The following is a 26468-nucleotide window of genomic DNA, read 5'->3' on the forward strand; positions in this document are numbered from 1 at the left end:
AAGGTAATTAAAAAAAAAACAGATCATACTTGTATGCAATACAGAGCAGCCCCGATCATCATCCTCCTCCTCCCTCCCTCTCCCCCCCCCCCCCTTTTTTTTATTTTATCTTTTTACAGGTACGGTTTACACCTTTTAGACCTTATGCGCACAGAGTTTAAAACGCTGATTTCGCCGATGGACTGACACTTTTTTTGTCTTTTTGTTTTTTTTTTTTTTTTTTTTTTTTTTTTATTTGTGTGTTTTTTATTTATTTATTTTTCTGCCTCTAAACCTCACTCCATGTTAGCCTATGTGTCCATGCACAAATTGGCATTTTAGAGGCAGAAAAAAAAAAACCCCACTGTCGGTGTGTCCAGGAGCAACAGTGTTTTGGCAGAAAAAAAAAACGCTTGGCACAGGGAAACGCACATTACTGTCAAGCACTTGAGCGTTAATGCATTTCAATGGCCAGAATACATTTATTATTCTGGCCAATGAAATTAATTGACACCCAGGCACTTGAGGCGTCTAGTCGCCTTCACACGCATCAAGCGTTTTTTGTTTTGTTTTTTTTGGGGTTTTTTTTTGCCAAAACGCTGCTGCCAGGAGGATAAGTGCTTAGGAGAGCTGGGCAAACACCCTGTGTGTTCATGATGCCTTAGGACTCCTTGCACACTGAAGGAAGTTTTCAGGCGTTTTAGCTCTAGAAATAGCGCTTGTAATGCATCTGAAAACTGCCCCTCCAGTGTGAAAGCCCGAGTGCGTTCACACTGGGGCGATGCGTTTGCAGGATATTACAAAAAGTCCTCCTGCAAGCAGCATCTTTGCGGCGGTGTAGGAGCGATGTATACAGTGCCTCCTACACAGCCCCTGCCTATTGGAATGCATGGGCAGCGCTCTGGAAACGCACCTGAAAAGTGCTTCAGAAGCGCCGCAACACAGACGCTTTTAACCCCTTCCTCGGCTGCTAGCGGGGGTTATAAACATCCCGCTAGCGGCCCAAAAAGCGCCGCTAAAACGACGGTAAAGCACCGCTGAAACAAGCCACGCCCGCAGTGTGAAAGTAGCCTAAAGTAGAATTCCAGCTTACACCTAACTAGCCTTAAAACTGTCCCCTTCCTAAGACCTATATGTAGGAAAGATGTATATACTTGCCTGTTTTCAGCCCGCTCTGGTCTGGTCACGTGATCTCCCCTGTATCAGCCAGAGGCGCTGCAGGGGAGAGGAGAAGAGCGCTGGTAAAGCCTGGAGCGGTGACATCACCCATAGGCTTCAATGGGCCATCCCGTTGTCTGCGCTCCCTCCTCTCCCCTGCAGGTGCCACCGGCTGACCCAGGGAAGCCGGATCACGTGAACAGACTGAAGTAGCCTGAAAATGGGTAAGTATATACGTATTTTTTACAAAGGTTATTCAACATAGTTGTTAGGAGAGGGGAGGGAGCATTTTAAAGACTGGAATTCTACTTTTAAGTCCAGCTTACGAATTACAAGGACCTATATCTCTGCTGAGTCTCACTTTCCCAGCCATGGAGTTACCCTTTGAGTTAACCTTTTATCACTCTTTATCTTTGTAGAACCGGAGTCCAGACCTTCCGCCGAGACCACGATCGCTTCTGGGTACTGGCTGCTCACCCCAACCTCAACCTTTTTGCAGCAGGTAAAGATTTATCTATCTTGACCATGCTTAGGAAAATGCTTTGCCTTTTTGAATCCCTTAACCTATTATTACCTTTTTTCACCATCACACCACCAACCTCAAAGGTTGAGGTTGGTGGTGTCGCGGTGCTCCGGCGCAGTGTTAGAAATCCATCTTTCTTTGCCTCTTGGCAGTAGAGGGCAGAGGGAGAGTTTTATGGCAGAAGTAAAGTTTTCAGAACATGTTTGTTCACCTCAAAGATCAGCAGGACTTCACTTTTTGAACTTATGAAGTTCCTCTTTAAGTATTGAGCATTGCGGTTTCTTTGACTTTTGAGGCCTCAAAAGTTGTCGGTGGGCACCTTGTCTTCCTGCTTTGGGACTTATTTTAGTTGTGCTTTGTTTTAGAATTGACAGGTTCACTTTGACCTTCATGATAACTGTTTCTTAAAATGCCCAGTGGACCTGTTAAGGCTTCTATAGACTAGTCTGGAGATGCCTTTATAACTAAGACTTGGTTTTCGCTAACCCTGCTGTGATTTGCTCCTCCAGGACATGACGGAGGAATGATTGTGTTCAAGTTGGAGCGGGAAAGGCCAGCCTACGCCGTCCACGGGAACATCCTGTACTACGTAAAGGACAGATTCCTCCGCCAACTGGATTTCAACAGCTCTAAGGATGTGGCCGTCATGCAGCTCAGAAGGTGAGATGGGAATAATGAGGTACGCTTTAAGGTAGGGGAAGGCAACCTTGGCACTCCAGCAGTGGTGCATCTACAAATCCCATCATGCCTCTGCCTCTAGGAGAGGAGAAGGAACTGACATGATTCAAATTAGGGATCCAGCAAGTCTGACTTTAGCTCACCACATTTCGGTTTTGGGTCTGATTTATTCTTTTTTTTATTTTTTTTTCTCTATATAGTGGCTCCAAGTTCCCAGTATTTAACATGTCCTATAACCCAGCTGAAAACGCCGTACTGCTCTGCACGGTAAGAACAATAATTGCATCAGATTATAATGCTACCTGAGAGGTTTATTTCCCACAATCACAAGTTATTAATAATATACAAAACTAAGCATATACAAAGTACAGCGTTCTCTTTGCCTACCTGCTGTGCTAGCAGGGCTGTCTTTAAGGCAGGACAAAAGGGGAAGCTGCCCTGGGCCTGTCATTGTTGTGGGGCCCAAAGCCGCTGCCTCATACTTGCCAACTATCCCAGTTTAAATTCCCTTGTACCTTGAAGTTTTGCTCCCATGCTGTGTCCCGATATCTCAGTGTGAAATTCTGTTACTAATGCTGCCCTATTGCTGAGTATGGATGACTCACCTGCAGACCCTGTGTTTACATGTAAATAACCTGCATTGATATGTAAATAGAGACAGCATTAATATGCAATTAGCCGCTGATCGGCAGCATTGATATGTAAATAGCGGTGTCATTAATATGCAAATAGCCGCAGACTGGCAGTAACCTCTAGCAACCAATCAGTGAGCAGTACTGATGTGCAGTAACCTCTAGCAACCAATTGGTGAGCAGTATTGATGTACAGTAATCTCTAGCAACAAATTAGTGAGCAGTAATAATGTGCAGTAACCTCTAGCAACCAATCGGTGAGCAGTATTGATGTACAGTAATCTCTAGCAACCAATCGGCAAGCAGAATACATGTGCTATAACCTCTAGCAAATCAGTGAGCCATAATGTGTGCTGCAACCTCTAGCAGCCAGTCGTGAGCAGTAATGATACCTCTGGCAACCAATCGCAATCGCTGCCTGATCTGATTCAGTAAACTGATTTTGAGTCTAGCTGCTATTTATTGTATGTCTCGGAGCAGGTGGAGAGCGAAATTGCATGGGGGGGGGGGGGCAAGAAAACGTTTGCTCAGGGTTCAATCAATAATAAAGACGGCCCTGTGTGCTAGTGTTCATTTAAAACCATTAAAGTGATTGTAAAGGTTCTTTAAGGAAAAAAAAACAAACATGTTAGGCTACATTCAAACCATCGATTTAAGGGGCAGGTGCGAGTAGTAGCAGCAGTTCCTGCTGCTGCTGCTCGGTGCGACCACCAGCCCCATTCACTATAATGACAGATCGGTGGCCATAGCTGCTCGTGGCTCTCTGCACAGCCAGCGATTACGTCCAGCAGGAACCACTGCAGGTAATCACTGGCTTTGCAGAGAGCCTCAAACAACTGCGCCTGCTTGCAACCTGTTATAGCGAATGGGGCCCGACAGCCGCCCAGAGCCGCAGCAGGAATCTGATTCCTGCTGCTGCTAATTGCACTGGCCCTAATTGCCTATGTAAATGTAGCCTTAATCCTACCTGCTCTGTGCAATGGTATATGATGAGTGGCCCCAATGCTCCTCTTCTGGGGTCCCCCACTGAGGCCTTGGGCATGTCCTGTTCTGTTCTCCATGTGCCAACATAGGTATCTGTTTCTTATGGTAGCACACGTGCGGGCTCGATCTCGAGCTGCGCTGTGTATGTGTGTGTCTATTGAGACACACAGTGCGGCTCAACTGCTCCATTGTCACTGGATTTAATTGACAGCAGCAGGAGCCAATGGTTCTCACTGAGACCAGTGAGGAGAGAGCAGCACCAGATCGAGATCAGGCCCAGATAAGTATTTTGGTTGGGGGGAGGGGGTGGCTGCACATAAAAGTTTTTTTTTACCTTTCAATACAGACAATGCAATAAGGGAACAATTACTGAAGCCTTTACAACAACTTTAATCACTTAAGGTCCGGAAGGATTTGCCCCCTTAATGACCAGGCCATTTTTTGCGACTGATTACTGTATAAATGTGACTGGCAGGGAAGAGGTTAACACTAGGGGGGCGATCAAGGGGTTAAATGTTCGCTAGGGAGATGTTTCTAACTGTGGGGGGAGGGGACTGACGGAACAGCAGATCTCTCTACTTCCCTGCCAGAACGGCTGTTTACGTTGACAGATCCCCGTTCTGGCTCTCTGAGGAGCGATCGTGGCCACCAGCCACACACATGGGCTTCAGCCACGCGCAACGCCTACTGCCCCTAACGCTCTTAAAGCAGCCGACGTACACCTACGGCAATTCGCGCAGCCGTGCCAATCTACCGCTGTAGAATGACGGCGGCTGGTCGGCAAGTAGTTTAAGCATATTTTATATATACTGCCAGTATTACAGCTGCAAGCCAGGCTTCTTTGCCTTATACAATGCTGCCAAACTAACGCGTTTTGGGCATTCTGGGCTAGAATTGGTGGATGTTTTTGGCAGAAGGAGAGCAGAGGGTGACTTCCCGGGAGCCCCCACATCAAGTCAAGACCTGCTGTATGATAGTGAATAGCGTTCTCAGCCTGGACCCCCGCCAGGCCACGCCACCAGCGCGTTTCACTCCACCCACCGGAGCTTACTCGCGGGGATGGCCACAAGAGTGACTAAAAGGTGCATACAAGAAATTTCAGCATGGAAAAGAGTTCACATCTATAATTTACTGCTGTATTCATTGTAGCTTTTTTTAAAACATTCCCATTTATTTGATTCCTAAATAATGAAAACTGGATGTTTTGTGTTGTATTTTGAATTGATCTGTCGCCTTATTACAGAGGGCCAGTAACCTGGAGAACAGCACTTATGACCTGTACACAATCCCCAAGGATTCCGACTCCCAGAACCCTGATGGTAAGAGGTTGGCTACATTATTAAAGTGACCCTCATCATTCGGTATAACGTGATTGTAATACGCTGTGATCTTCATGTAGCTCCTGAAGGGAAGCGCTCCTCTGGGCTGACTGCTGTCTGGGTGGCTCGCAATAGATTCGCCGTCCTGGATCGCATGCATTCTGTGAGTTCACTTCCAATGCTGTCCTCGCTCATGAAGGATTTATGTACGCCCCCCCAAAAGATAATGATCTGGGTTTATCTTTCGCTTTCCCACAGATCCTTATTAAGAACCTGAAGAACGAGATCACTAAGAAAGTTCAGGTGCCAAACTGCGATGAGATTTTCTACGCCGGCACTGGGAACCTGCTTCTCCGCGACGCCGACTCCATCACGCTGTTCGATGTGCAGCAGAAACGGTAAGAACTCTGGGGACCTGCATATGGATTTTTACAATGACCGTGGCAATTCATTGAAGGATGTGCTTTAAATTGTCAAGGAAATGCAGCAATAAAATGGTGGGACCCTGAATATTGCTCAGAGGACCCGCTCAGGAAACTGCGATCCTATGAGGTGGAAGCCGCTGAGAGTGGTTCCGTCCTAACCCCAAGGCACACCACAGAGACTAAAAGATATTCCGGCAGCCGCACGCCATTCCTGGTCATGCAGTCGACAGATAAAAGCAGCCTCAGCTTGCTCCGTCCAAGACACACAAACGCCTTTCGCCCCACCCCCAAGGGTTTAATCATGATAAGCCCTCAGGGGCTGGGTGAAATACATTGGGGTCTTGGCTTGGATGGAGCAAGCTGAGGCTTCTTTTATCTGTTGATTGCATGACCAGGAATGGTGTGCGGCTGCCAGAATATCTTTTCATCTCTGCAATAAAATGGTGGGCTTTGGGAGTGGAAATAAATGGAGAGCAGTGGGTCTGGGGTTCCAAATTGTGAGTGGGCAAGCTCACAGGTAAGTTCCTTGTGGTGTTTGTTTGCACATTTTAATTTGGGCAGAGCATAGAGGAAATTAGGATCCGGGGACAGGTGGAGGCTTGGCCACTGCAATAGGAAGGCTCATGGTAGCTGGAGACAGGTCAGGGGCTTGGCTTCTACAATGAGAAGGCACGTGGTAGCTGGGGACAGGTCTGGGGCTTGGCCACTGCCATGAGAAGGCACGTAGTAGCTTGAGACCGGTCAGGGGCTTGGCCACTGCAATGAGAAGGCACCTGGTAGCTGGGGACAGGTGGAGGCTTAGCCATTGCAATGAGAAAGCATGTGGTAGCTGGGGACAAGTCAGGGGCATGGCCACTGTCATGAGAAGGCACATAGTAGCTGCGGACAGGTCGAGGGCTTGGCTACCGCAATGAGAAGGCACGTGGTAGCTGGGGACAAGTCGGGGGCTTGGCCACTGCCATGAGAAGGCATGTAGAAGCTGGGGACAGGTGGAGGCTTGGCCACTGCAATGAGAAGGCACCTGGTAGCTGGGGACAGGTGGAGGCTTGGCCACTCCAATGAGAAGGTAGGTGGGGGCTTGACCACTACAATGAGAAGGCACTTGGTAGGTGGGAACTTGGCCATTTGTCAGAAACCATGAAATCAGACCGATACAGAAGTATAGTTAAATCACACTTGTTTAATAATAAAAGTAAAAAGAACAAACGTAGTCAAAACATAGCCAAGGTTCAGTAACCGCAACAGATAGTCAGCCAAGCCAGAAGTCAGGGATCAATGTAGTGAAACGGCAAGCAGGATCTGGAGCCAGAAGGGATGTCAGCAAAGCAAGTCTCTGTGATGTTGACCAAGGCGAAGGCAGAGCTCCTCTGGGCTGGACGGCTTAAGTAGGCAGGACTGACGAGCAGGATATCATCAACAGCTGAGTAACTGTGGAGAGATGGGAGCTGGCAATTCGCCGACAGCTGAGCGGCCAGCTCAGAGAAGGAAGGACTGAGCCCAGCCCTGACACTATTGCAATGAGTAGATGGCACTTGGGAGCTGGGGAACAGGTCAGGGCTTGGCCACTGGTGTGAGTTGAAGACATGCGGGAGCGAGGTACATGTGGGTATTTGGAATCGCTGACATTGACCCGTTTGATCCAGAATCTCTGGAATGGGAATTGTGCAAGCCAGACTAACCTCCAGACAGCCGAGTTTACCTGCTAGTTGCCCGCTGTTAATATATATATTTTTTATCTGTCTGCAGAACACTGTCTTCTGTGAAGATCGCTAAAGTTAAATATGTCATCTGGTCTTCTGACATGTCTCATGTGGCCCTGCTGGCTAAACATGGTGAGTGTTCCATCACTGGAGTAAGACGATGGTAACCTGGTGTCAGGACCGTTATTGGCTGCCCACATCCCATGTCTGCAGAATTTGATTGATGGTTGTCCTCTGTGTTTTGTCCATTCACAGCAATCATGATCTGCAACAGAAAGCTGGAATCTCTCTGTAACATCCACGAGAACATTCGTGTGAAGAGCGGTGCATGGGAGGAGAGCGGTGTCTTCATCTACACGACCAGCAACCACATCAAATACGCACTCACCACCGGGTAAGATACAAGGCCTAGTGTGATGTTTCCAGAAGTCGCTGCTAAAATCTAGTGGGTAATTAATAATGACTTGACGTAGATCTTTCACTTTGCCCATTCAGGGACCTTTCATTTTGCCCATTCAGGGACCTTTCATTTTGCCCATTGAGGGATCTTTCACTTTGTTCATTCGAAGCAAGGTGACAGATTCTCTTGTTAGGACACCATAACTGATACTCCACTTGCTGGCTGTCGGAGCCCTGGTGCTAATCCCTTCTCTGTACTCTACAGAGTTTGGGCTTATGGATTGGCAAGCTTAGGCCCAAGCATTCTATCCTGGGTGTAAGGGGATGCGGCGGTCACTTGCTCTCCCATATATGGCAATACTCTGGGATTTCTAGAGGCTTCAACAAACAAGCAGAGCAGCGAGTGAGCACTGCAAAAGCCTAGGTGGGTGCCATAGCAAGAGAGTGGGCACAGTGACAGATCCTCTTTAACCACTCGACCCCCTGAAAGATTTACCCCCCTTCATGACCAGGCCATTTTTACTATACGGCACTTTGTTACTTTAACAGACAATTGTGCAACGCCGTACCCAAATAGAATTTTTGTCTTTTTTTTTTTTCTCCACAAAGAGAGCTTTCTTTTGGTGGTATTTGATCACCTCTGCATTTTTATTTTTTTTCGATATAAACAAAACAACCCGGCAATTTATGAAAAAAAAAAAATATTTTTTACTTTCTGCTATGAAACCTATCCGATTTAAAGATGTAAAAAAAAAAAAATCAAATTTCTTCATCAATTTAGGCCGATATGTATTCTGCTTCCTGTTTTTGGTAAAAAAAAAAAAAAAAAATCCCAATAATAATAATAATATATTGATTGGTTTGCACAAAAGTTATAGCGTCTACAAACTATGGGATACTTATTTTCTTTTTATTATTACTAGTAATGGCGGCGATCAGTGACTTATAGTGGAATTGTGATGCACAGTCGGGTCGGGACACTAAGGCTACTTTCGCACTGGGGTGGGGGTGCATTAGCGGTAAAGCGCTGCTAGTTTTAGTGGCGCTTTACCGTCGCTTTAGCGGTGCTTTTCGGCCGACAGCGGGGCGCTTTTAATCCCCGCTATCGGCCAAAGAAAAGGTTAAAAGCACCCGTGTAGCGGCGCTGCCGAAACGCTTTGCAGGCGCTTCGTCAGCGCTGTCCATTCATTTCAATGGGCAGGGCATTTTAGGGGCGCTATATACACCGCTCCAACGAGGCTGCTTGCAGGACTTTTTTCCTATACCTCAAGCGCACCGCCCCCCATATGAAAGCACTTGGGCTTTCACACTAGGGAGGCATGAGAAGGTGCTTTACAGGTGATATTTTTAGCGCTAAAACGCCTGAAAGCCGCCTCAGTGCAAAAGGGGTCCTACTGACAAATTTTTGGGGACAAGTGACATCAATGCAGTAGTCGGTGCTAAAAAAAAAAATATATGCACTGTCTCACTGTACTAATGACACTGGTAAGGAAGGGGTTAACATCAGGGGCGATCAAATTTATAGCTTCTACAATCTATGGGATATGTTTATGGAATTTTTTATTTTATTGTTTTACTAGTAATGGCGGCGATCAACGACTTCTAGCGGGACTGCAATATTGCGGTGGACAAATTGGACACTTTTGACACTTTTTGGGGGTACTAGTGACACTAATACAGTGATCAGTGCTAAAAATATGCACTGTCACTGTACTAATGACACTGGCTGGGAAGGGGTTAACATCAGGTGCGATCAAAGGGTTGAATGTGTCCCTAGATGGTGCTTGTACTTTGCATGAACACATGTTCAATGCCTTCCTTACTGACAGAACGGCAATCTGCCTTGTTTACATAGGCCGGTCTCTTGTTCTGCCTGTGTACTGAATGATCAGCAGGGGGCCAGCGGACATCGGGTCTGCCTCTGGTGGCGCTCACTCGTGCCTGATACTCAGAAATATATGTAAATATACGTGATTCTGCGCAGTGCGGCCACCCTGTAGCAGTAAAAGTGCTATAGGGCAGTGATGGAGAACCTTGGCACCCCAGATGTTTTGGAACTACATTTCCCATGATGCTCTTGCACTCTGCAGTGTAGTTGAGCGTCATGGGAAATGAAGTTCCAAAACATCTGGGCGTTCGACAATTGGTGTAAATACAGACGAATTGTCTGACCGCAGATTCTTGAGTTGTCCAACTTGCAGCATATAAAATGTTTTGTTTGCATTGGTGTCATCTGATCTTATTTTTTTTTCCTTTTTAGTGATCACGGCATCATTCGTACTCTGGATCTGCCCATCTACATCACCCGTGTGAAGGGTAACAACGTTTACTGTCTGGACCGGGAATGTCGCCCACGGGTGCTCACCATTGACCCCACGGAATTTAAATTCAAGTTGGCCCTGATTAACCGGAAATATGATGAGGTAGTGACCTATGTGAGGTCACAGTGTGTTGCAGCATTGTAGTTTCCTAGCCAGCCATCTTCCAAATATGTTCACCTTAAGCTGCGACTCTACCCACAATATATCTCTGCCTTGGGTGGGATTGCAGGGCAGAGTTAAGTCCCTATTCCATTTTTTGGACGCTGCAGCCTTAGCTTGGCTAGATTTGACTTTGTCAGTCAAGTTACTTGTGCTAGAAGTCTGTTCACCGCTTGCTTCTATGTAGAATCTTCTAGTGTTGATTTTTTGCTTAAAGCGGATCTCCACCCACACCACCCCATTGTTTTTTTTATTAAGCCCAGCATACATTTATTGCAGGTTTTGAACATTTCAAATGCCCTCCCAGCAGATCCAGCGTTGTCCTGCAGATTCCTCTGAATTCTGTCCCCCCGCTTGGTCCCACATCAAGAGACCCAACACTGGGCCCACCTTCTCCTCCTTTCTCAATGAAGGTCTATGTCAGATACGCACCCTCCCAAGCGGATCCAGCATTGTCCTTCAGAGTCCTATTAGAATCCCCCCCCCCCCCTCCGCTTGGCCCCGCATCAGGAGGCCCAACACTAGGCCCACCCCCTCCTTTCTCAATGAAGGTCTATGCCAGATATTTACCCTCCCAAGCGGATCCAGCATTGTCCTGCAGAGTCCTCTGAATTCTGTCCCCCCCCGTTTGGTCCCACATCAGGAGGCCCAACACTGGGCCCACCCCCTCCTCTTTTCTCAATGAAAGTCTATGCCAGATACTCGCCCTCCCAAGAGGATCCAGTATTGTCCTGAAGAATGCTCTCAGAATTGTGCATCTGCTCGGTCTTGCTTCGCCATTTTCTGGCATGACGTCATCGGGAGGCCCACCGACCTTTCTGGGTTAAAGGCCCGGCTTATGTCATATATATATATATATATATATATATATATATATATATATATATATATATATATATATATATATATATATATATATATATATATATATATATATTTATATGTGTGTATATATAGACATAGTGTATGTATGTGTGTGTATGTGTATATATATATATCTATATTGCTACTCACCAGATCATTGACCTGAAACAAGTACTATATTGTAACTCACGGCCCACAGACTTTACTGTACTGAAGCCAGGATAAGAATGTCAACCCAGAAATATGTTTCAATGTTTATCTTATTTTGACAGGTTCTCTTTAAAACTGTCAATCTCTGATTTGCTGGCAGTAGTGCTCAGTTTAGAACAGGGGGTCTCAAACTGGTAGCCCTCCCAGCTGTTGCAGAACGACAAGTCCCATGATGCATTGCAAGGCTGACAGTTACAAGCATGGCTTCCACAGGCAGAGGCATGGTGGGACTTGTAGTTACGCAGACAGCTGGAGGGCCGCCAGTTTGAGACCCCTGAGTGTGCTTTGGCCCCCATTGCTGTCTTCAAAAGAAGTTACACACTATACCACTTCCTCTTTTTATGAATGATCTTTCTGGTTGAGCTGAGCACTTCACCACCATTTTGTTTTTCCCCGTTAGGTGCTGCACATGGTGAGAAACGCCAAGCTGGTAGGACAGTCGATCATTGCCTACTTGCAGAAGAAGGGTTACCCCGAGGTGGCATTGCACTTTGTGAAAGACGAGAAGACACGATTTAGCCTGGCTCTGGAGTGCGGGAATATTGAGGTTTGTTGACTTGTCCGGGTCCTCTTTTATGATTTTTTTTTTCCCAGACCTTAAATGTTTATGTTGTTCTGTAAGACCTGTGCGCACCGGAAGCCAAATGTGGTTTGAATTTGCCTTTTAGATGCTCCTGATGTAGCTTGTCTGTGCAAATGCATTTGCATGTTTTCTGTGGTTACTTCTTGTGTTTTGTCCATGAAGTCCAGATTAACATGTTTGCTTTAAAGGGGATTAGTATTGTGGAAGCCGCCCCTGCCACCCCCCACCCCCCCTAAAAAAAAGGCAAGCATGGGGTAAAAGACCAATAACCAGTATTGCCTGTAGACCCTCAGCAGCTGTTCTTCTTTTTTTTTTTTTTTTCTTATTACTGACGTACCATGCCTTGTTTGAACTTGAGCGTGTCCTTGTGTGGAGAATGCCATCTTGTTAGAGGAACGTGACTTTGCTTCCTCATGTCAGTGGTACCCCCCTGTTGCTGGTGGGGTAATGGTCAAGAACCAACAGGAGAGGTGGAGGAAGCACAGATCCGCAAAATGGAAGACACAGGGAGAAACTTGCAGTGCAGGTCCTCCGGCACAGTTTCCCCTCCAGCAAGGAGAACACTGAGCAGCTTAGTAGTGACCTCATCTAATGACTAGCGGGATAATGATAGAGACAGAGCAAGCACAGATCCACAGAATGGATGAAGCAGAAGCAAGGAGATATTTCCACTGCAGGTCCTTGGGTACAGCTTCCCCTCCAGCAAGGAGAACAGTAAGCAGCACTGTAATGAAATCACCAAACAGAACTCCAATCCTGGTGAGCCTAGTGGTCAGAAGAACATGGCTTTGCTTCCTCATGTCAGTGGTACCCCCCTTTTGCCTGGTGGGGTAATTGTCAAGCACCAGCAGGAATAGTGGAGGAAGAACAGATACTCAGAACAGATGATGCAGAAGCAGGGAGATCCTTGTACTGCAGGTCTTCAGGTACAGCTTCCCCTCCAGCAAGGAGAACAATAAACAGCACTGAAGTGACATCACCAAATCTCACTCCAAACCTGGTAAAACTAGTGGTCAGTGGCAAGAGGGCCTAAGATTATCTCCTGTAGATTTAGAACTATGAAGTTACAGAGCAGGAGTGCCTAGGCACAGGAAGTGCACTGATATTTTTCAGGAGAAATTCAAGAGAAAGATAAATCTTTCAGGGTTTTGTTTAGGCACAATAAACATTTCTAGATGTTCTCTAAAACAATGGTCTCCAACCTGTGGCCTGGGGGCCGGATGTGCGGCCCTTTACTTGCTCTTATCCCGCCCTTGGGGTGATATTTCATTCTCTGACACCAACAATGGGGCACAATTCCTCCCAATGACACCAAACAATGGGGCACAATTCTTCCCAATGACGCCAAACAATGGGGCACAATTCTTCCCAATGACGCCAAACAATGGGGCACAATTCTTCCCAAGGACGCCAAACAATGGGGCACAATTCCTCCCAATGAGGCCAAACAATGGTGCACAATTCTTCCCAATGAGGCCAAACAATGGGGCACAATTCTTCCCAATGAGGCCAAACAATGGGGCACAATTCTTCCCAATGAGGCCAAACAATGGGGCACAATTCTTCCCAATGAGGCCAAACAATGGGGCACAATTCTTCCCAATGACGCCAAACAATGGGGCACAATTCTTCCCAAGGACGCCAAACAATGGGGCACAATTCTTCCCAATGACGCCAAACAATGGGGCACAATTCTTCCCAATGACGCCAAACAATGGGGCACAATTTCTCCCAACGACGCCAAACAATGGGGCACAATTTCTCCCAACGACGCCAAACAATGGGGCACAATTCTTCCCAATGACGCCAAACAATGGGGCACAATTCTTCCCAATGACGCCAAACAATGGGGCACAATTTCTCCCAACGACGCCAAACAATGGGGCACAATTCTTCCCAATGACACCTCTCACTGAGTCCGGGACCCTTTCTACCTCTAATGACCACAGTCTGGCCCTCTTAAAGTCCCTTTTAGAGACCCTTGCTCTAAAAGATAGCAGACCTTAACTTTTGAGTTTCAGGTTAATTTATTTTCGCCTCGCTGCCTTTACCCCTGTCTATCTGTAATAACGGCTTCTCTCCGCACACCAGATTGCTTTAGAAGCCGCGAAGGCTCTGGATGACAAGAGCTGCTGGGAGAAGCTGGGCGAGGTGGCTCTGCTGCAGGGCAACCATCAGATCGTGGAGATGTGCTACCAGCGCACCAAGAATTTCGATAAGCTCGCCTTCCTTTACCTCATCACCGGGAACCTGGAGAAACTGCGAAAGATGATGAAGATCGGTAAGAGATGCAGACCACATAGATGATCAGATCAGCTCCTGACTTCATATGGTAGACACCTTTGGTGGGCAATATAGAGGATTAGTAAGGGTCTTTGTTACACAGGAAGCTCTGAATAATCTGCAGCTTTCTTGATGAATTGTATTGGGACTCGTTCAAATGGGGCGCTTTACTGCAACCCCCACGCAGGTTCAAGTTTCCCCTGCATGGGGCTGCACAGGTGTTGTGCGCGTCCCCGTGCCGCCGTCCCATTCATCTCTATTGGGACAAGCAGCTGCATGCATATGGCTGCTGTGTCCCAATATGACGTGGGCGAGTGTGGGTGCAGGTCACTAAGCCCCATCGATTTACCAGTTAAAAAAAAAAAAACAGTTCCATTCCCAACATACCAGGAATGCTAACTGTCACATTTGCTTGTGCTATCAACCAAACTGTCATACGATCCAATGGCTGGTGTCCATAACTGATCACATGTGCAGCACCATGGCAGTTACAGATAAAAAAACAGGCCAAGATGGCAGCTTCCTTGGCTGAAAAAGAGAGGAGGAGGGTTTAGTTCTGCTTTAACCTCTTCCATACCAAGCCAATTCTGGCACTTCTCTCCTACATGAAAAATCATCAGTCTTTTGCTAGAAAATTACGCAGCACCCCCAAATATATTTTATATATATATATATATATATATATTTAGCATGGACCCTAGGGAATAAAATGGCGGTCATTGCATATTTTGCACAGTAATTTTTGAACAGTATTTGCACAGCAATTTTTCAATTCAGTTACGCCGAGTAAATTGATACCTAAAATGTCACGCTTTTAAAATTGCGCACACTCGTGGAATGGCGCCAAACTTCGGTACTTAAAAAGTAATAGGCAACGCTTAAAACAGGTTGCCTGTTTAGAGTCACGGGGAGGTCTTGCGCTAGAATTATTGCTCTTGCTCTAACATTTGCGGCGTTACCTTACGTGTAGTTTTAACACTGTTTACATATGTGGGCGCGACTTACGTATGTGCTCGCTTCTGCGTGAGTGCGAGGGAACAGGAGCGCTTTAAACTGTGTGTGTGTGTGTGTGTGTGTGTGTGTGTGTGTATGTGTGTATATATATATATGTGTGTATATATATATGTGTGTATATATATATATATATATATATATATATATATATATATATATATATATATATATATATATATATACACACATATTATATACATATTATATACATTCCTTGTAATAGAAATAGGGCATGGCAGGTCCTGTTTACTGTCCCCACATCTCTCCTGTAGGTTGGAAATCCTGAGATATTAAAAAAAACAAAGCAATCTCAGGCTTTCCAGCAAAAAAAAAAAAAAAGTTTCTTTCAGCCTCCAAGGGTCATAGAGATGGCCCAGGGACCATCTGGTTTATAGCCAGCTCTTTGGTAAACCCTCACCGCCAGCAGCAGATTCATTCTCTGGCTCGCCGATCGCAAGGGTAAGCCAGGAGAAGCACCGGCGGGAAGGGGGGGGGGGCGTTCCCTTCCGCCGCCTGTAAAAGCAATCAAGCGGCTAAAGAGCCTCTATGATGGCTTTTACTTTGAAGGGAATCGCTGACTGGAAAAAAAGCCTGCAGCTGCAACCATCATCCTGATATCTCCACAGTGACATTCAAGGTGTGCCGTGAATAACTGTCACATTTGCTTCTGCTGTCAACTGAACTGTAAAGCCATCAAAAGGCTTGTGTCATAAATCATCACGTGAAGCCCCATCAAAATTGCAGATTAGGGATAAGTCCACCCTAATACTAAAATCTTTGCATCTACAGACATCCACGATCTAACACTAACCTATCTAATATTGTAAAGAAGAAATCAGTATACATACCCTTTTTTTTTTAAAAGCCGATCCGGTCTCCAGCGGCGGAAGCTCTGCGCAGAGGACACGACTGACAACGGTTATGAAATGAATGGGGAGTGACGTCACCCATACACTTACTATGGGGCTCCCGTTGTCCGGCGTGTCCTCTGCACACCCGCCTCCACAGCGAAGCTGACAGCTCAGCGTGGGATCGGGTCGGATCGGCTTCAGAAAAGGTATGTATATGGATTTCTTCTTTACGGGGCTAGATAGGTCAGTCTAAGATCGGTGAGTATCTGTAGATGTAGAGATTTTATTGTTAGGCTGGACTTATCCTTCAAACAGAAGCTAAGACGGCCACATCCTTGGCTGTAAAAGATTGGAAGGTTCTTCTGGGTGTTGTGATGGCCACGACCTTGGCTGTAAAGGATTGGAAGGTTTAGTTTGACTTTAACAAGCCAGACCACCTGAGTTGGCTGTTCTCTTATATGACTGTAGTTTGTGGACATCACACCTATAGGAGCTTGTTGAAAATCCTGTTTCAAAACCATAGGCTTTACAGGGGAACCAAAGTCCGCAATACTTACTTCTTCTTACTTACTGTTGCAAGATACCATGCCGACATCTTCTAACTATCTTCTGGGTATTGTGATGTGGCTGTCTACGTTGGCTGGGGGGTGATGTCACTCCTTTTGCATGCGCATGAGTTCGAAGTTGGTGCTCAACCAAAACTGTAGAGAAGATACGTGCTCCCCCTCTAGCCACTTTTAAACTTTGATGAAGCAGCTGGCTCAGGGTCAGGGTATCGTCTGTCTTGCTGTGTCTTACCGTCTTCTTTTGTATCTTGAATTACAGCTGAGATCCGTAAGGACATGAGCGGGCAGTACCAGAATGCCCTCTTCCTGGGAGACATTGATGAGAGAGTGAGGATCCTTAAGAACTGTGGGCAAAGTAAGTCAACCCTTGTCTGCTACACTGCCTGCTCCTTCCTCTATTGTTTTGCTGAGTTGTAGACTGTATTTGTCTTTTTTTTTCTTTTTCTGCAGAGTCTCTGGCTTATCTCACTGCCGCCACACACGGCATTACGGATGAAGAAGACAAACTGCGGGAATCCTTTGAACCAGAGAAAGAAATAGTAAGTGTGTCCCCAGGGCCTCCAACTCCACCAGTCGTAGCCATATGATGGTGACCATTGGTGGCTCGTGTTTTTGCATGATGTAAACCCTTGAAAGATACACTATGTTACCAAAAGTATTGGGATGCCTGCCTTTACACGCACATTTAATTTAACTTTAATGGCACCCCAGTCTTAGTCCGTAGGGTTCAATATTGAGTTGGCCCACCCTTTGCAGTTTTAACAGCTTCAACTCTTCTGAGAAGGCTGTCCACAAGGTTTAGGAGTGTGTCTATGGGAATGTGTGACCATTCTTCCAGAAGCACATTTGTGAGGTCAAGCACTGACGTTGGAGGAGAAGGCCTGGCTCGCAGTCTCCGCTCTAATTCATCCTAAAGATGTTTCATAGGGTTGAAGTCAGGACTCTGTGCAGGCCAGTCAAGTTCCTCCACCCCAAAGTCGCTCATCCGTGTCTCTATGGACCTTGCTTTGTGCACTGGTGCACAGTCATGTTGGAACAGGAAGGAGTCATCCCCAAACTGTTTCTACAAAGTTGGGAGCATGAAATGGTCCAAAATGTCTTGGTATGCTGACTCCTTACTGGAACTAAGGGGCCAAGCCCAATCCCTGCAAAACAACCCCACCGCATAACACCCCCTCCACCAAATGATTTGGACCAGTGCACGAATCAAGGTCCATAAAGACATGGATGAGCGAGTTTGGGGTGGAGGAACTTGACTGGCCTCAACCCAAAAGAACACCTTTGGGATGAATTAGAGCGGAGACTGTGAGCCAGACCTTCTCATCCAACATCGGTGTCTGACCTCACAAATGTGCTTCTGGAAGAATGGTCAAACATTGCCATAGACACACTCCTAAACCTTGTGGACATCTTTCCCAGAACAGGTTGAAGCTGTTATAGCTGCAAAGGGTGAGCCAACTCAATATTGAACCCTACGGACTAAGACTGGGGTGCCATTAAAGTTCATGTGCGTGTAAAGGCCGGTGTCCCAATACTTTTGACAAAATAGTGTAGGGATGCTCCTTGGTGCAGTCTGCTTTTCTCCTGCCCACCTTACACTGGCATGATTGGCCATCTGATATAACAGGCAGCCAAAACCACAATGTCCACTGGCACCAAAAACAAACAATTGATTCAATCAAATAGTTTTTTTATTACATTTTTTTTTTCATAAAACAACAACACTACAAAAATGAAAATCAAAAGAAAAAAAACAAACACACAATGCATTTCCCACAAAAGAAACCCAACGCACCTCCCAGAAAAATAAAAAAAAAACTATTGGAAGTGTCATCTCAAAAGGTGACTCGTCCAGCAAAGATGGCCACCTAGCTGATCTCAGAATGCGTTCTTTGTGGTTTAGAGATTAATCAGTTTGGCCTTAAATTTTGTAGATTCCAGAGGTAGACCCAGATGCCAAACTGCTCCTACCTCCTCCTCCAGTTATGCCGCTAGACACCAACTGGCCTCTGCTGACTGTTTCCAAGGGCTTCTTTGAAGGATCCATAGCAAGTAAAGGTAAGGCTTTGCTGAAGAGAGATATGAAAGGTTCTGAAGAACGAGAAGACCAATGAAGGTCCATCTCATCAAATCACCTCCTGTCTCCTTTCACTCTCTTTCTGTTCCTTATAGCCAAAGGTATGGCAGCAGACATCGATGTGGACACTGTGGGAGGAGAAGGTTGGGGAGAAGATGCTGAGCTTCAGCTGGATGAAGGTAAAGCAGATGTCTGTTTTTGTCTTCTGATGGGTGGTCAGGAGAGAATTTTGTCCTTTTGAATTCTTTTCTTCTACTTCTTAGATGGCTTTGTGGATGCAGGAGAGACATTCGGAGATGAGGCTCCTGGAAAAGCACAAGAAGAAGGTGGTGGATGGGACGTGGAAGAAGATCTGGAACTTCCCCCTGAACTGGTGAGAATCCTTAAAGTGGAAGTTTAGAAGAACACAAACTTTACTTTAAATCTACTCTTACCCCCATCCTAAAAGTATTCTATATAACCAGTGAAAGGAAAGATCTTTTATACTTGCCTATTCTGAGGGTACTTTGGTCATATGATCAGGTCCCAGCCCTGGCCTCAGTGTAATGGAGGGACAGCCAACCGCAGGCCTATGGGGTGACGTCATCGCCCAGACTCTGCAGCCGTTGTCAGCGATCTCTCCTCCTACATCAAGTGACCAGGCCGGCACCCGCCGATCATTCGGCACAGAGGCAGAACGGCGATCTGCCTATGTAATTGCCATTCTGTCAGTAGGGAAGGGATGGATTCCGTGTTCCCACGAAGCAGGAAAATGGATCAATGCCTTCCCCTAGTAAAAGCACCTACCACACAGTACACAAACACTGGTTAACCCTTTGATCGCCCCCTAATGTTAACCCCTTCCCAGCCAGTGTCAGTACAGTGACAGTGCATATTTTTAGCACTGATCACTGTTAGTGTCACTGGTCCCCAAAAAGAGCGGCGATCGGTGGTGTGTCAGTCTGACACATCGCGTTTCTGATCTAGGTTAAGAGCCTCTGACGGAGGTTCTTTACCACGTGTTCAACCGTGTCCAATCACAGATGATCCCCCCCCCCGAGAATGCCCACCCATGGCCACCAGGTAAGCCCACTAGAGCTCTTCAGGGAAGGCAATCATTGCCCATTAGGGATGGCACTCTGCCCAATGAACATCTGAATGATTCAGAGGGGAACTGGGTGAAAGTGTTGTGAGACCGAAGTCAAGCTCTTTGGCATCCTCTCAACTCGCCGTGTTTGGAGGAAGAGGAATGCTGTCTATGACCCCAAGAACACCATCCCCACCGTCAAACATGGAGGTGGCTCACTCAGCGCCTCTGATAAGTGCTGCCTATCAGTGCTACCTATGAGTGCTCATCAGTTTACCTATGAGTGCCCATCAGTGCCACCTATCAGTAAAGGGCCTAATTCTGGTCATCCTTCTGGGAAGACTGAAGGTCTATCTTCTCAGTTACGTTCCTCATGCGTAGACTTGTTCCAGCTTGTATAGTAAGGAATTTGTGAATTGCTCCCAAACCCTTTTTTTTTTTAGATTGGGAAGCAAGATGGAGGTCTGTATTTACGTCACTGATCATTTTATTCTTTCTTACCCTTTTATTCAGGATGTTCCCTCTGGCCCATCTGGAACTGGAGAAGATGGCTTCTTTGTGCCACCCACCAAAGGCAGTAGCCCGGCACAGGTAAGACATTAGAGGTGTTCACATACCGGACCAGAACGGAAAGAACCACCAGACCACTTAAATGCAGGAAAGCGGTTTTATTCTTCACTATTACATGGAAAACTGGTGTGAATTAGTCATTTTTGCTGCAAAAAAAAAATGAATGACTACGTAGTGCGATTGTTTGTGAAGAGAGCCATCCGACCGAATAAAATGATCAATTAGATGGGGAAAGAAAATGCTTTTGTTTTATTTAATGGTATTGTTGGTTCATTGTCAACTAAAATTATTTACTGTCTTTTTTGCAGTTGTGGTGTAACAACTCCCAGCTTCCCGTGGATCATATCTTGGCTGCTTCATTCGAAACGGCAATGCGGGTGAGTTCAGAACTCTGAATAGTGAAAATGGTAAAAGGTTCGTTGATAACTTAGTCAGGAAGAGGCGTGTGTGCGAGGCCTGTTATTGCAAGGGCGCAAAACCGCTTAGGTACAGTGAGGGGGAAAAAAGTATTTGATCCCCTTCTGATTTTGTACGTTTTGCCTATTGACAAAGAAATGATCAGTCTATAATTTTAATGGTAGGTTTATTTTAATAATGAGAGACAGAATAAGAATAGAAATTGAGCCTGAAAACTGCCCCCCCCGAATGTGACAGCCCGAGAGCTTTCACACTGGGGCGGTGCACTTGTGGGACATTAGAAAAAGTCCTGCAAGCAGCGTTCTTGGGATGGTTTGGGAGCGCTGTATACACCGCTCTCAAAATGCCCCTGCCCATTGCAGTAAATCGGGCAGCATTTCCGAAGCACCTAAAAAGCACTTCCGAAGCGCCGCAACATGGGGCGTTTTTAACCCCTTCGGGCGCTAACACATGGGCGGTCGCAGTGTGAAAGGGGTCTAATGCATTCTCTGCATTAAGGTAAAAATCTTTCTGTGTCCAGGATCTCCCCCAGCCCTTCCTTTATACTTTCCCGAGCTCGATCTTGATCCAGTGCTATGCACGCACGCACGCGCGAGCGAGCAGCAGCTCCCTTCACAGAGACAGCAACAGGAGACATTGGTTCGTGCTGCTGTCAATCCCAGCCAGTGAGAGGGGGGGGAAAGGGCCGAGCCGTGCTGTGTGTATGTCAATGGACACACACAGCATGGCTCAAGAGCAAGCCCGCTGTAAAGCTGGATACGCACTGAAGTAATCTATGCAATAATATACAATCTAATATATCCTATATAACTATCGCATACATGTATTAACTTGCCTATCCCTATAAATTAGCTAGTCTAAGAGTCTGATAAGCACATACTTATAACAAACACACCTGCTTAGTGAACAATGTTACATTTATTTCCCAAGAAAATAGGAATATACTAAACAGCAGAATTTAGAAACTAACATAAAAGTATTAAAGATGTTACAATACTACAAATCTTACAATCAGAACACAATACAAGAATATACTTATCACATCCTCTAGAAAAGACTCTTTAGCTGGTCTCCAGATGTTGAAAGAGAGGGCCAGAGCCATGGGGCTTAGGCCCAAGCCATGATCCAAAGGGAAAGCGGAAGAGGCTCAGGCCAAGGCCAGCATCGGAAGAGAGAGAAATCCAGAGCCAAAGAGAGAGCTCTTTGCTTGAAGCAGCCCTTTTTACAAACGTCAGTCACACCTCACCCCCCCCCCCCCCCCCCCCCCATTGCCAGCCCCACTCGGTCCTGGACGAATCAGAGTGTTTACAGGGCAGTCTTCCTCAATAGCTTATATTACTGACTGTCTTGCCGTAATTGGCCTCTGGGGGCAGTGTTTGTCCATGAATCCTCTCTATTATCCCTGGGCCGTCTTAGCTAGCTCTTATTCTCTTTGAAGCCTGTAATCACACATATCACAGCAGGTGGGCTTGAGCCAAACCATTGTTATTCTGATATGCTACAAAGCTTTGATGTGTTTCATTCCAACCTAGGCCAACTGGCTGTATCAACCAGGAAATGAAATACCAGAAGTATGATATTAAACCATGTTGCTATCCAACACACACTATATACAACTTTTGTTGTTCAATTATCTTTAGATTTACCTTCAACTATGTAGTAGAAGGGTCTGCCTGATTGCATACAAATTGGAAGTGTTTAGGTTTGACCTCATATGATTTTGGTAAATCTAAAGAAAATTGTATAGTGTGTATCGAGCTTAAGAATAAGAGGCTTACTATGGTGGGCACTTAGCCGGGGGGGGGGGGGGGCAGGTGCACCAGCGGGGAACCTAAGAAGAGGCGGGTTCCGGGCTGTTCATACAAAACCATTACACAGAGGCAGGTAAGTATGACATTTACAAAAAAAAAACTCACGTTTACAATCACTTTTAACCACACTCCATCGTGGCTCTGTATTGCCTGTCCTATACAGAAAGCCTCATATCTTTACTAAGAGATGTCTCAAACCCACCTTGGAAGTGTGAAAGGGGTTGGTGATACAAGAAGCAGATAAACTGGAAGTTACATAGACCGGGTTTTATATGTACACTCCCAGAGATCCTGTGAGGTGGTCTTGTGATTCTGGTTGCAGGGGATTATACAGATATCATGTTGGGAATCATTTGGGTAAACGCTCTGATTTTTGCCCGATCTGCGTTTTTTTTGCTTTGTCGCATTCCCCGACTGCTTTTATTTGTCCTTTTTTGTAATAAAGAAGAGAGATCCCAATTGCATCTGCTTGCAAATGTAAGCTTACGTGTGTAAATAAAACTTTACAGCATTTTGTAAACTTGAGGAGTAACTTTTGATGCTTGTCCTCTCAGCTTCTCCACGATCAGGTGGGAGTGGTGAACTTCGGTCCATACAAGCAGCATTTCCTCCATACCTTTTCTCGGGGACGCAGCACATTCCAGGCTCTGCCGGGGCTTCCCGCCATGTACGGCTACCCACAGCGCAACTGGTAAGAGATTTCTAGACGCATCCTGCCGTGAAATGTTTGTTACCTGTGCTTGGAGAGCTGCATAGGTATCGGGGATGTGCAGTCAGGGGAGGCAGGTGATAAACATAAAAAAAAAATAAATGATTGAGTTATAGTTCCGGAGATACAGGGCTCTTTGTGCAGCCATTCAGAAGCTTCATACAGAGCAGCCAATTTAAATACAAGCACACTCTGTTTGCAGCAGACTGAGAGGATGAGCTCACAGTGCCTCTCACTTCTTGTCAGAGGCACTGAGCTCAATGGACAGCTTGGAGCCCTTGGATCAATTGCTGCAGTGGAGGCTCTCCTCTCACTGCAGTGTAATAGAAGGGGGCGTGTGTCTAATGCGGCATGTGACAAATACTCCCTTCCAGCCCAGCCCTCTTAACTACAAGGAAAAAACGTATTATGTGTATACGATTTACCCACAATCCCATGTTTTTTCACACAGTTAAGAGGGAGAATGAGAATCTGCTGTCTGCCGAAAAAGTACAAGCTAAATCATATATTATTATGCTGTATATGTTGTAAGATAATTTTATTTATCTATTTACTGTGAAATTACCGGGAGCCATCAGTCACGGCACACGCTGGGGGAAAAAAACGTCACGGTGGTCCGTTTCTTCACAGCGCATGCGCCACTACAAGTGAAATATCTCCTAAACGGCGCACGTTTAGGAAATATTTCCACTACCTATAGGTAAGCCTTATTTCTAGGCTTACCTATAGGTAAAAGTCAACAAAAAGGGTTTACAACCACTTTAAAATTGCGCACACTCGTGGAATGGCACCAAACTACGCTACTTAAAAATCTCCATAGGCGACGCTTTAAAAACTTAAACTGGTTACATGTTTAGAGAGGAGGTCTAGTGCTAGAATTATTGCTCTCGATCTAACGGCATATCTAACCTGTGTGTATCTGGCTCTGATACTACCAGCCACTGACCTCACCGCATGTCCCTTGTAAGTAACATTGCTGACCACCTTCTGAAAATGCCAGTTGGCTGTCAGATTAATTCCAGGTGAGTTTAGCACTTCCATGCTGTTCAATCATGCAGCCAGTGAAGTCGCAGTGATAATAGCATTCCTGATGTGCATGTTTTCTTCTGGGTCTGAGTAGGATCAGAATATCGGCAAGGTCACCAATAGCAGCCTACTTGAGGTCAGCTGCCTTGTAATATACTAACGCCATCTTCCCCCGGTCTTTGTAGGAAGGACGCGGGATTGAAGAGCGGCCTTCCCGCAGTTGGTCTGAAGCTCAGCGATCTCATCCAGCGGCTGCAGCTGTGCTACCAGCTCACCACGACCGGCAAGTTTGAAGAGGCGGTGGAGAAGTTCCGCCTAATTCTGCTCAGTGTTCCCCTTCTGGTGGTGGACAACAAGCAGGAGATCTCCGAGGTGAGGGCTTGGTGTCTCTAAAATTCAGTTCCTGAAGCCCCCCCCAAAGTGAATTATTACTTACTGCCCCCCAGGATGTGACTTTTTTTAGCACTGGAGGGAAAATGTTAATTCTTGAAATTACTTTCTTTTTTAGGCTCAGCAGCTGATCACCATTTGCAGAGAATATATTGTGGGTCTTTCCATGGAAATCGAGCGAAAGAAACTTCCGAAAGACACCCTGGAGCAGCAGAAGAGGATCTGTGAGGTGAGCTGGAAGGAACGGAGCAAAAAAAAAAAAACGCAATAGAAAACTCTGTACATTTCATTGATAGAGTAAAGGAGTTGTAAAAGTAGAAGTTTTTTTTTTATCTTAATGCATTCTGTGCATTAAAATAAAAAACCTGTGTGTGTAGCAGCCTCCCTAATACTTACCTGAGTCCCCTCTCTGTCCAGCGATGTCCGGGACCCTCCTCCTTGATTGGCTGAGACACAGCAGGGGCGCCATTGGCTCCCGTGGCTGTCAATCAAAGTCAGTTAGCCAATCGGGGAGAGAGGGGGGCGAGGCCGAATGGCAGCTCCGTGTCTGAATAGCCACACTGAGCTGCGGCTCGGCTCGGATGCCCTCATAGCAAGCCACTTGCTGTGGGGGCACTCAACAGGAGGGAAGGGGCCAGGAGCAGTGAAGAGGGACCCGAGAAAAAGAGGATCCGGGCAAATCCACTGCAATAGGGCAGGTAAGTATAACAAGTTTGTTTTAAAAAAATTTTTTAAAAAAATGAGAATTTAAAAGCCAATTTTAGGCTGAGACCACCACCCCCGTTTACCCCCCCAACAGAAATCTTTGGTCCGGTCATGTGACGACAAAGCTCATATTCCTCCTGCGGTGGGCTGCTCCAGAATTCCGCACAGAACAGCCATGCTTGAGGACGTCCGCTTCGTTGACCCCCCCAGGAAAGTGGACCCTTGACACCCTAAGCCAGTGATGGCGAACCTTGGCACCCCAGATGTTTTGGAACTACATTTCCCATGCTGCTCCTGCACTCTGCAAAGTAGGTGAGCATCATGGGAAACGTAGTTCCAAAACATCTGGGGTGCCAAGGTTCGCCATCACTGGTCTAAGCTGTAAGGAAGTTTGTTAAAGGACACTTGGCATCATGCAGCCCAGTTGAGAAGCAGTACTGGATTTCAGAGAGGCGAGTCTGCAAGGAGCAGCACTGGAGAGAAGTGGAGTATTGCAGCGGTGATCACTTTTTTTTTAATTCTTCCTTGGTGCAGCGCAGTCAGTGTTCTTTCATTTTATTTTCTTAAAGTAGTTGTAAACCCTTAGAGCCCTTTCACACTGGGGCGGTTTTGCGCTAATAATAGCGCCTGCAAACCGACCTGAAAGTGCCGCTGCTTTCATTCCAGTGTGAAAGCCCCTTCGGAGCGGTGAAGGAGCGGAGTGTATACCGCTCCTTCCCATTGAAATCAATGGGACTGCGCGGCTATACCGCCGGCAAAGCTTTGCGGTGGTATTTAACCCTTTCTCGGCCGCTAGCGGGGTGGTTTTACCCCCACTAGCGGCCGAGAAAGGGTTAAATACCACCGCATACCGACGGTAAAACGCCGCTAATAATAGCGGCGTTTTGCCGCCGCCCACCCCAGTGTGAAAGGGCTCTAACAGACCACTTTTCCCTACAGGTAAGCCTTATAATAAGGCTTACCTGTAGGAACTGGAAATATTTTCTAAACCTGCACAATTTGGGAGATATTTACTTTATACGCTTCCACCGACGTCATCGGCGCATGCA

The 26468-nt window shown here is 46.3% G+C and overlaps 1 protein-coding gene across 3 annotated transcripts in view; it reads left to right on the forward strand.

Annotated features, from left to right (window-relative positions):
• COPA (COPI coat complex subunit alpha) overlaps positions 1-26468 on the forward strand; it is a 58031-nt gene that overhangs the window by 26356 nt on the left and 5207 nt on the right. For all 3 annotated transcript variants that reach the window (XM_073609536.1, XM_073609537.1, XM_073609538.1), the window contains 21 exons: positions 1557-1639; positions 2170-2320; positions 2539-2605; positions 5198-5273; positions 5354-5436; positions 5532-5671; positions 7445-7530; positions 7654-7792; positions 10058-10220; positions 11752-11898; positions 14026-14215; positions 16908-17003; positions 17099-17187; positions 18583-18706; positions 18821-18904; positions 18989-19098; positions 20305-20382; positions 20670-20738; positions 23144-23280; positions 24510-24696; positions 24833-24943. In XM_073609536.1, the coding sequence (XP_073465637.1) occupies positions 1557-1639; positions 2170-2320; positions 2539-2605; positions 5198-5273; positions 5354-5436; positions 5532-5671; positions 7445-7530; positions 7654-7792; positions 10058-10220; positions 11752-11898; positions 14026-14215; positions 16908-17003; positions 17099-17187; positions 18583-18706; positions 18821-18904; positions 18989-19098; positions 20305-20382; positions 20670-20738; positions 23144-23280; positions 24510-24696; positions 24833-24943 (2410 nt within the window). The remainder of the gene's footprint in view (positions 1-1556; positions 1640-2169; positions 2321-2538; positions 2606-5197; positions 5274-5353; positions 5437-5531; positions 5672-7444; positions 7531-7653; positions 7793-10057; positions 10221-11751; positions 11899-14025; positions 14216-16907; positions 17004-17098; positions 17188-18582; positions 18707-18820; positions 18905-18988; positions 19099-20304; positions 20383-20669; positions 20739-23143; positions 23281-24509; positions 24697-24832; positions 24944-26468) is intronic.

The sequence above is a fragment of the Aquarana catesbeiana genome, linkage group LG13, assembly GCF_042186555.1.
Source record: "Aquarana catesbeiana isolate 2022-GZ linkage group LG13, ASM4218655v1, whole genome shotgun sequence".
NCBI classification, from domain to species: domain Eukaryota; kingdom Metazoa; phylum Chordata; class Amphibia; order Anura; family Ranidae; genus Aquarana; species Aquarana catesbeiana.